General features: G+C 46.0%; 1 protein-coding gene across 2 annotated transcripts in view; it reads left to right on the top strand.

Annotated features, from left to right (window-relative positions):
* The first annotated feature begins 547 nt into the window (after window positions 1-547).
* The window catches only part of PTGES (prostaglandin E synthase), a 28,704-nt gene continuing 18,839 nt past the window's right edge, over window positions 548-10,412 (top strand). Inside the window, exons 1-2 of one of the 2 annotated variants that reach the window (XM_061604007.1) lie at window positions 548-646; window positions 5,687-5,828. In XM_061604007.1, the coding sequence (XP_061459991.1) occupies window positions 5,712-5,828 (117 nt within the window). In that variant the 5' untranslated portion in view covers window positions 548-646; window positions 5,687-5,711. Of the gene's footprint in view, window positions 647-5,178; window positions 5,338-5,686; window positions 5,829-10,412 lie in introns of those variants that run through there. The other variant, XM_061604009.1, reaches the window with a different exon arrangement.

The raw sequence follows: 10,412 nt of genomic DNA, 5'->3' as shown, positions 1-10,412 counted from the left end.
CCTTATCCTAGTCTGAGTCTGTGTTGGAATTACTTTTTAGTATGTTGTTAAACCTTCTTTTTAAAAATGTTTTTAATCTTGGACGATGTTTTGAAAGCTTTTTTAAGAAACATTTTTAAAGATGTTTTAATGTGTTTTAAAGTTTGTTTCTATGATATATGATATAAAGTTTGTTTCTATGAGAGTGTTCTTGCACTCAGGTCCTGCTTGTGGGCTTCCCCCAGGCACCTGGTTGGCCACTGTGAGAACAGGATGCTGGACTGGATGGGCCACTGGCCTGGTCCAGCAGGCTCTTCTTATGTTCTTATGATGTTTTAAAATGTTTTTAGTGCTTTTGTTGGCCGCCCTGGGCTCCTGCTGGGAGGAAGGGCAGGATATAAATCAAATAATAAATAAATAAATAAACCACATCAGCACACCATCCCCTCCCCAAGTGTGAGATTTGCATGGTGCCTCTGCTTGGTTGATGAGGAGGATCACATGAGGGCTTCCCACCCTTTTATAAGAGCTTTCTAAGAGCTACCAGAGGAAACCTTTGAGAGATGCCTAAGCTGTGTTTATACTGAAGTGATGCAGACAGAGGTGCGTCTCCTTCCGTTGTAGGAAAGCTGCTGGTTTTCCTGTGTCCCCCACCCCAGACTTAGTGGTAAGTGTGACGCTGGCTGTAATCCACATGTGTCTTCTTGAGCGAGGAACGCAGCTCTGTCTGGGAGCCAACCTAGCAAACTCCCTTTGCTGCTTCAGAATGTCACATCAGGAAATCATTTGAAAAACAAATTAGCATTCCATTCCAAGCAGGATATATATGTGTGTGTGTGTTTAAAGAGGCAAAGCTGTGTTTTCCAAACTGCTGCAATCTTGCAAACGCTTCTCACTCTTTTTTTCCTCTATGTGCACTAGCTCCCTGTTGTTGACCAGGGACTGCCTCTGTTTCCTGATCCCGGTCATTTTGAGGGGAGAAATAATATTTTTTTTAAAAAAACTGTTGGTGTGAGTCGCAGTGCTTGAGGCCACAGCTGTTCTGGATCTTTGGGCTCCCAGATGTTGCTGGACTATAGTTCCCCTCCTTCCTTTCAATTGGCCAGACAGGTGGCAGGGGCTGATGGGAGCTGTAGTCCAACACATCTGGGGAACCAAAGGTCAGGAAAGGCTGCTTTAGGGTTTCAAGCAAGCCTTGGGGTCTCTGGAGGTTAAATCTCTTTTGAGCGATTGCAGGACACCTACTAAACTTCATGGGCTAGTTTGAGGCATGCTGTTAACCTCTGGAACCTCCTGCTGCTGTTGCATGCCTGTTCTATCTCTTGGTCTGCGTGAACAAGGGGAGGAAAAAAGGCCAGCAATGTCTGTGTGTCTTATGCATCCCTTTTTGTGTGCAGGGGGGAGGATTGAACCCAGCGGCAGATGCAAGTAAATATGGTTTGGGAACAGTGGTGTTCAAATTCCCATTGGAGTGACCTTGGGCCAGTCACCATCTCTCAGCCTAACCTACCTCACAGGGTTGTTGTGGGAATAAAATGGGGAGGGGAGAGCCATGTACACTGCTTTGATCTTCTTGGAGGAGGAGGAGAAGGAGGAGAGGGTACCACCCAAAGGTCCTTCAGAACCCAGAACTGGGGTTGTCTGGGTGTTGGGTCTTCAACTGGTGGATCGGGACCACTACAGGGTCCCCATCTAACCTAAGTTAGGGGAGCCAGATGCAAAAGGCAGAAAGAGGTTCCTGCCCCTTTAACAGCCATGCGGAAGAGGGCCTTTCAGCAAGTGTTGTTGACCATGCAAACCACACTTGCTGAAAGGTCTTCTCCAGCACAGCTGCTAGAGGTCCAGGAGGCCTCCGGGCTGTTGACCGCCACCCTGACAAAGGTGGACCACAGAAGCAGCAGCAGCGCTGCAACCATACAGCGTGTATGGCAAACAAATGTCAGGCTGGTTGCCCGCTGGATTCCTGTGCCCAGTGAGGTTTGTGGTGCGGGGGGCCCATGGGAAGGCCTGAAGGAAATGTGGGAGCCTGAAGGATGGGGGAGGTGAGCAATGGAGAGGAACAGGCATTGAGAGGTTCACCACCCGTACATGTCACATCACAGTGTTTTGTATCTTCCGTACATCCTCTCCTCCCAGTAACTAGAGGTGTGTGCAAGGGGCACGGATAGCCTGGTTTTATCGCAGGGCGCACTTCTGGCTTTTCTGCCCTCACAACTCTGCAGATTTTGAGCAGTTGGGACTTCAAGTCTTGTGCTGTGTGATGGAGAGGAGTTGATGGAGGGCCGTAGTTCCATGGTAGAGCCCTCCTTTGCATGCAGAAGGTCCCATCACTGTCATCTCCGGGTTTGTTGTTGTTATGTGCCTCCAAGTCGACTACGACTTATGGCGACCCCATGAATCAGCGACCTCCAAGAGCATCTGTCGTGAACCACCCTGTTCAGATCTTGTAAGTTCAGGTCTGTGGCTTCCTTTATGGAATTGATCCATCTCTTGTTTGGCCTTCCTCTTTTTCTACTCCCTTCTGTTTTTCCCAGCATTCTTGTCTTTTCTAGTGAATCATGTCTTCTCATGATGTGTCCAAAGTATGATAACCTCAGTTTCATCATTTTAGCTTCTAGTGATGTCATCTCTGGGTAGGGCTGGGAAAAGACTTGCCTGAAAACCTGGAGAGCAGCTGCCAGCCGGTGTTCCGGTTTCATTCAGAACAATGAGGACTAGAGTCATCTTTTTGGGAAATGGCTATAAACTGGACCACAGCTGTCCCCCAGCCCTGCTCTAAGCAGTAGCATTCTCCACTGAAGGGCCATAGCTCAGCAGCAGATCATCTGCTTTGCATGCAGAAGGTCCCAGGTTCAATCCGCGGCATCTCCTGATAGGAAAGCAGCATAAGGCAACTTCCTTTCTTCCTATCGGCTTTCAGGGTGCTTCGCTGCTTCCTTAATTTGTTGTTTAAAGATTCTCCAGTTTTATGTACACCTTGGCCGTTAACCAGCAACCTATTTCCTGAACTGGTTTTTATGGGTGGCTGAAAGGTTGAGCGATTCCTGGCACTTTGTGGCCTCCACCCTCACCCTTAGGAGATGTTATGTAGGTGGTGGAAACTCTGCATAGTCAGCCAGCCAAAGAGCTTCTGCAGCATTCTCTGGAACTTGCTGGAACATGCACAGCGGACTTGACAATCTAAACATGATCCCGCGCACCAGGGAAGATATTGGCGTCTAGACCTTGACGACGGCACCACGAACCAAGCTGGAATGGAGCACCTTGCTTTCCTCCTGCCTGGGGAGCTTCTTCCCAACTGTTGCTAGGGGGCAGCAGTGCCATGGCAAATGCAGACGTGCAGGGTCCCTTCAGGATAGTCACAGCTATGCCCCCTCACAGCCGCACCCCTTCTACAATTATTTTTATAGAATAACCTGGCCAGTTTTGAATACTTTCTGCTTCTCTATCCTTGTTAATGCCTTCTCTCACAACAACAGACATCCCTAGGAGCCAATCAGCATGAAAGGAGAGTGTGTCAGCTACTGAGAAGAATCTTCTCAGTGGCCGACTCACCCCCTTTCATTCTGACTGGCTCCAATCAGCAGGAAAAGACAAAGAAGCATGCTAGAAGACTCCTCTCACTGGTTAACACATTCTCCTTTCAAGCTGACTGGCTAACAGGATCCTGGAGCCAGAGGGACCCCACTGGGACCCTGCTCCCAAACAAGTAAAGGGTCTAAGACCCCCCGAGACCCTGGACGACCACATCCCTACGGGGGGTCGAATGTGCAGTGTTGCCAAAAACTCTTTTTTTGACTGCAAGTTTGGGTTGACTCACAAGCTGTGCAAAAACAGTTGTGACCACAGAGAGTGAAGGAAACGACTCTTTCCTGTCCCCATTCTGGTGTATTCTCCTCCCTTTGGAGTCAACTGCCCATCAGATATTTGGAAAGGCCCCAGCTCAGGTGAGAGAGCATCTGCTTTGAATGGAGAAGGTCCCATGTTCGATCCCCAGCATCATCTCCAGGGAGGGGAAGGAAAGATCCCTGTCTGAAACCATGTAGAGTCTGTGGAGACCAGATGTGGGGCACCTTTGGCCTACCAGATCTTCCTGAACTGCATCTTCCATTGGCCATGCTCGCTGGGGCTGATGGGAGTTGTAGTCCTGCAACATCTGAAGGGCCAAAGGCTCGTCCTCACTCCTGTTCTTAGGCACTAGCCTCCTGTTGCCCTTCCTGAGTGCGACGTTGTAACCTGTGCTCTCTGTGGCTGCTACACATTGCAGAGGAAGTTGGCTAGTGACACAGGTCGAGCTGAAAAGCATTTTTGCCACGTCTCACTGGGAAACCCGTGATTTAAACGTCAAAGGACCACAAGCTTAATATAAGAAGAGCCCTGTTTGATCAGGCCAGTGGCCCATCTGGTCCACCATCCTGTTTCACAGTGACCAACCAGGTGGCCCAAGGGGAAGCCAGCAAGCAGGACCTGAGTGCAAGAGCAGTGTTCTTCCCACCTGCGATTCCCAGTAACTGGCATTTGGGGGCAGAGCATAGCTGTCAGAGTTAGTAGCCATGGATAGTCTTATCTTCATGAATTTGTCTAATCCTCTTTTAAAAACCACCAATTCCATAGTTTAACTGTGCGCTGTTGTGTGAAGAAGGACTTCCTTTTGTCTGTCCTGAATCTTCCAGCATTCAGCTTCATTGGATGTTCACGAGTTCTTGTGTTGTGAGAGGGGGAGAACTTTTCTCTCTCTGCTTTCGCCACGCCATGCATAATTTTATACACCTCTGTCATGTTGCCTCTGACTCGCCTTTTCTCTAAACTGAAAAGCCCCCAGTGCTGCAACTTTCCCTCCTAGGGCAGGAAATCGCAAGCTTCTCAAGAACACTGTTTGCAAACTACACGTCACAGAATGTGCCGTGCTCCTTTAGGGTTGGGGACAGCTTTGATTTAGTTTGCATTTAAAGGCACACCGACTTAATTTTCTGAAACAATCCACTAACCAAAACACAGCCATCATTCAACATTTGGCAATGCAGTTTTCCAGCCCAGTCATGCCTACAAAAATGCAGATACTGGGATAGGGCATAAAAATCTATCTGTTGGTAAAAATAACACACCAAAAGGCATTGCTGCCCTGGGCTCCTGCTGGGAGAAGGGGTAGGATATAAAATTTAAAAATAATAATAGAGGAACATGTTGTGCTAAAATGTGCATATTGGGCAAAAGTGCATTCAAACATGTGTATATTGGGGAGGAAATCACACTAAAATGCTGACAAATTTTCATGAGGACTTGGAAAAAACAACGCTGATGTGGAAAATGTGGAGAACTGAACTTAAGAGTGGAGAAATAAGAAACCAAACTGGAGAGGTTTGCCCATCGCTATGGTCTGTAAACCCCCTGCTTGCACTTGAAAGAAGTGATGATGGATCTTATGGTAGCATGTCTTGCTTGCTTTTAGCCACAGTCCTCTGCCCATTTCTCCTGGGGCTAATCCTCCATTGAAAAAGAGTGGAACTTTTAACTTCTGAGTATAACTGCATGGGATTGCATGTTGCAATGTTATGGCTAGTCTGGGGTGCTTCCAAAGAATAGATCTGGATGATTAATGTTTATCCAGCCCCTTTCTTTCTTTCTTTCTTGCATGATATAATCTGGCACCGGTTTCAGACCTCATAAGGGAAAGAGGCTTCAGCGATCTCTCTCTGTCTCTCTCCAGAAACGACATACAGCCTTCGCTTCCAATGCAAAAAATGATGGAGAATGAAACCTTTGCATCGTTTGTCTTCTTTGGCACACTTTTGGTCGTAAAAATGTATGCCGTGGCTGTCATTACAGGACAAGTGAGGCTCCGGAAAAAGGTAGGACAGATTTGTTGTGTGTTTTTTAACCACACTCTTCTGGTTTCTAAAAGAGTTTTCCACAACCTTGCAGCTACTTTGAAAGTTTGAACTCCACAACCTTAGAAAAGAGTTGCTCTTACCGTTTTGGAATTTGCAGCAACTTGGCATCTAAAATAAGCATGTTTGAAGAGATGCTACTGTTCAATTGTCGCTTTTAACATCTGTTTACATTTTTTCCAAGCTGAGGCTTCACACAAACTTTGCAAGAAAGGGCTGTGCTGCTGAGCAGGTTGCGGAAATTAGCTGAGACAATCCCCAGGTGTGTGATAATGTCTTGACTAGCTGTGAGGCATAAAAGCTGGCTCTCCTTCTGAATACAGTGCAAACCTAACTCTTGACCCAGTTCAGAGGATGCCGCAAATAAGTAGTCTTTCAGGGAGGAGAATTTCAATTGCATGTACAGATTTAGTAATGGTAATAACAAGAAGAAAGGGAATTTACAAGGAAAAGCAATGAGTTTTGGCATTAGCAGAAGGAAATGACAGACAGACAGACAGACAGACAGACAGATAGATAGATAGATAGATAGATAGATAGATAGATAGATAGATAGATAGATAGATAGATAGATAGATAGATAGATAGATAGATAGATAGATAGATAGATAGATAGATAGATAGATAGATAGACACAGAGTGAAAGCTCATTATAACGTGGGGGACGGAGGTCAAAGGATGCACCTGTGTTACACAGGTTCCATGTTATAATGAAAACTGCTGTACAATATACAGTATTTTACTCAGAATATATTGTCATCATACCTGTGGTATATCTGAATCCACGGTACAGTGAGATGCATTATAATGAAGTCCACTGTATGTATGTGCATGTTTATTTTTTTTAAAAAAACAGAGTGGGTCCCTTGGCGAGAAGCTTAGTGACTTAACAAGGGATGTTTCCAGCATTGCTCAAGTGTTGCTGGGAGTGGAATTTTGAACATATCACTTGATACAGAGTTCCCCCTCCCCCCATATTAAGATCTGGCTGCAGATCATGGGGGCTGGGGTGAGTTTGCCGGCTACTGAACAGCCATTTGGGAGAGGACTACATTCTGATTCTCTAATTTTTAATAATTACTTTGTTCTGGTGCAAATCCCCATCCCTGATAAACTTAAAGCGACATTATCTTGCCTTGAAATGCTCTTGCCTTGAGAAAGGAAAGACAGACCTTCCATGGAATATGAAAAAAATGGAAATGGACTGCCTTCAAGTCGATCCCGACTTATGGCTACCCTGTGAATAGGGATTTCATGGTGAGGGGTATTCAGAGGGGGTTTACCATTGCCTCCCTCCAAAGCTAGTCCTCCCCAGCTGGGTAGGGCCTGCTCAGCTTGCCACAGCTGCACAAGCCAGCCCCTTCCTTGTCCGCAACGGCCAGCTGGGGGGCAACTGGGCTCCTTGGGACTCTGCAGCTTGCCCACGGCTGCACAGGTGGCAGGGCACATCACCCCTGAGCCACTCACTCTCTGTGGGGGTGATCTTTAGCTGGTCCTTGATGCCCAGAAGACACCAGCGGGGATTTGAACTCACAGACTCTGGACTCCCACCAGGCTCTCCTCCCCACTGTGCTGAGGCACCAAAATGGGGATTGGGGGGGGGGAGAGAGAGAAATTTGATTCAGTTTGCATTTTAATCTGCAGTTCCCGAAACAATATGCAAACTGAAACACAGCCATCCTTTGAAATGCACACATCTCCAGATTTTGCACTGCAGTTCTTTGGCCAAGTAGTGGGTGAGAAAATGCATATATTAGGGTAAAGTGTAGGTAAAAATGCTGATATCAGTGAAAATGACATAACAATGCATTATATTAGGGGAGATTGCTTTGCAAAAATGTGTTCATCGGGGGGAAATTGCATACAAACTTACGCTATGTGTATACTAGGATAATTGTGCATTGAAATGCGGATGAATTTTCATGAGGACTCTTGGGGGGTAGGGAATTCTCGGACTGATGTGGAGCACTGAACTTAAGACTGGAAACGTGAGAAATGGAGAGGGGCTGAAATGGACGGATTCACTCATCCCTATACCAAACAAATGGATTTTCCTGTTTGGGGATAGAAGTTCTCAGGTAGCCCGGGCTGAATCCCCTTTCTTGCCTGCCTTCCATGTTGCAATGGGTGTTCATAGAATCATAGAATAGTAGAGTTGGAAGGGGCCCATAAGGCCATCAAGTCCAACCCCTGCTCAGTGCAGGAATCCAAATCAAAGCATTCCCAACAGATGGCTGTCCAGCTGCCTCTTGAAGACCTCCGGTGTCGGAGAGCCCACTACCTCTCTAGGTAATTGGTTCCATTGTTGTATGGCTCTAACACAGCCTTTCCCAGCCAGTGTGCCTCCAGATGTTGTTGGACCACAACTCCCATCAGCCTCAGCCAGCGTTGCCAATGGTCAGGAAAGATGGGAATTGTGGTCCAACAACATCTGGAGGCACACTGGTTGGGAAAGGCTGCTCTAACAGTTAGGAAGTTTTTCCTGATGTCCAGTCGAAATCTGGCTTCCTGCAACTTGAGCCCATCATTCCGTGTCCTGCACTCTGGGACAATCGAGAAGAGATCTGCCCTCCTCTGAGTGACAACCTTTCATGAAGAGTGCTGTCATATCTCCCCTGAGTCTTCTCCACGTTATGTGTGTCCTCCTTTTCTCTGGGCAGTGATACATGCGCATGTGCACACCCCACAACTGCTCTGCTTTTCTCCAGATCAGAGGTCTTGGTGCTCATGCCCATGCTACGTGATGGAGCACTGGGCTGAATGCATGTGAGGATCTCCATATAGTGCCCAGGCTTGATTTTTTTTCCCCAGTAGCATTCTCCTTCCTGCATGTCTCCACAACTTGCTCTGCAGTCCCCAAGCATGGGATTGATCTCTCCTTGCCTTGCAGAGGGTGTCTTAACAGAGGGCTGCATTCCCTCCCCTCTTCCCATAACAACCTAAGGAGCCCGGCTGCTAGATTAGGCCAAAGGGGGGCTGGATTGCTGGACTAGATTGCTGCTGGCCTGATCAAATAAATGCCCACAAAAGCTTCTCCAAAGGTCCTTCATTGTATTTATTTATTTGATTTATTATTTGATTTATATCCCACCCTTCCTCCCAGCAGGAGCCCAGGGCGGCAAACAAAAGCACTAAAACACTTTAAAACATCATAAAAACAGACATTAAAATACATTAAAACAAAACAAGTTTAAAAACATTTTTTTAAAAACTTTGAAGACTTTTTTTTTAAAAAAAGGTTAAAAAACATATTGTTGTTTTTTTAAAAAAGGTTGAGAAACATATTGTTTTTTAAAAAGGGTTTAAACACATATTAAAAAGCAATTCCAACAAAGAAGCAGACTGGGATAAATTCTCAGATTAAAAGGCTTTGTAATTAAAAGGCACTGTAATTTTGCTCACCAGCATTTCAGAGAATCGTAAGTTGGAAAGGGCATATCAGGCCATCTAGTCCAACTCCCTGATCAATGCAGGAATCCAACTTAAAGCATACCGGACAAGTGGCTGTCCAGCTGCCTCTTGAATGCCTCCAGGGTTGGAGAGCTTACCACCTCCCTAGGTCATTGGTTCCATTGTCATACCGCTCTAACAGTTAGAAGTTTTTCCTGATGTTCAGTTGAAATCTGGCTTCCTGCAGTTTGAGCCCATTATTCCTTGTCCTGCACTCTGGGACGATGGAGAAGGGATCCCGGCCCTCCTCTGTGTGGCAACCTTTCATGTACTTGAAGAGTGCTATCATATCTCCCCTCAGTCTTCTCTTCTGCAGGCTAAACATGCCCAGTTCTTTCAGTCTCTCCTCATAGGACTTTGTTTCCAGTCCCCTGATCATCTTTGTTGCCCTCCTCTGAACCTGTTCCAGTTTGTCTGCATCCTTCTTAAACTGCGGTGTCCAAAACTGGGCACAGTCCTCATGATGAGGCCTAACCAGTGCCGAATAGAGGGGAACCGATGCTTCATGCGATTTCCACAGAACTGAGCTGAACAGTTTTTCTAGTAGGAGGGACTTGAATGGTAAATCTCACTGTGCATGTCAATGAGCACACTTCTGCAAAAAGGCCAAGTTCAAGGAGTTGCTGTTAGTATATAAAGCCCTTGACGGCTTGGGACTTACGGTATCACCTTCACATGTCCCCACTTGATGGCTTTGATCTGCAGAACTAGCTCTGTTGCCGGTGCCACATAATACTTGTTCCACACGTGTAAGAAATCATTATTTTAGTGTGGTAGCGCCTACACTTTGGAACTCCCTGCCTCTTGACATCAAGTAAGCGCCTTCTCTCTGCTCTTTTCAGCACTTGCTTTGAAACCTTTTTGTTTCGGCAAACCTATCCTCACAGATGCAGATGTGTGTTAAACTCTTTTTAGTCTACTGTTGTTTTTAAAATGTTTTTAACATTTTTGTTGATAATTGTAATTTTTTTTTGTAAACAGCTTAGAGGTTTTTCACAATCAAGAAGTATATAAAATTTGTTAAATAAAATATAAAAAGGTGGAACAAGTTGTAATCTTAGGGAACATTTCCTTGAAAAAAACCCTGAAATCAGA

This window comes from Rhineura floridana, chromosome 20 (assembly GCF_030035675.1).
Source record: "Rhineura floridana isolate rRhiFlo1 chromosome 20, rRhiFlo1.hap2, whole genome shotgun sequence".
NCBI lineage: Eukaryota > Metazoa > Chordata > Lepidosauria > Squamata > Rhineuridae > Rhineura > Rhineura floridana.
The sequence above is the reverse complement of the archived record's forward strand: the minus strand, read 5'-3'. Positions and strand labels throughout refer to the sequence as shown.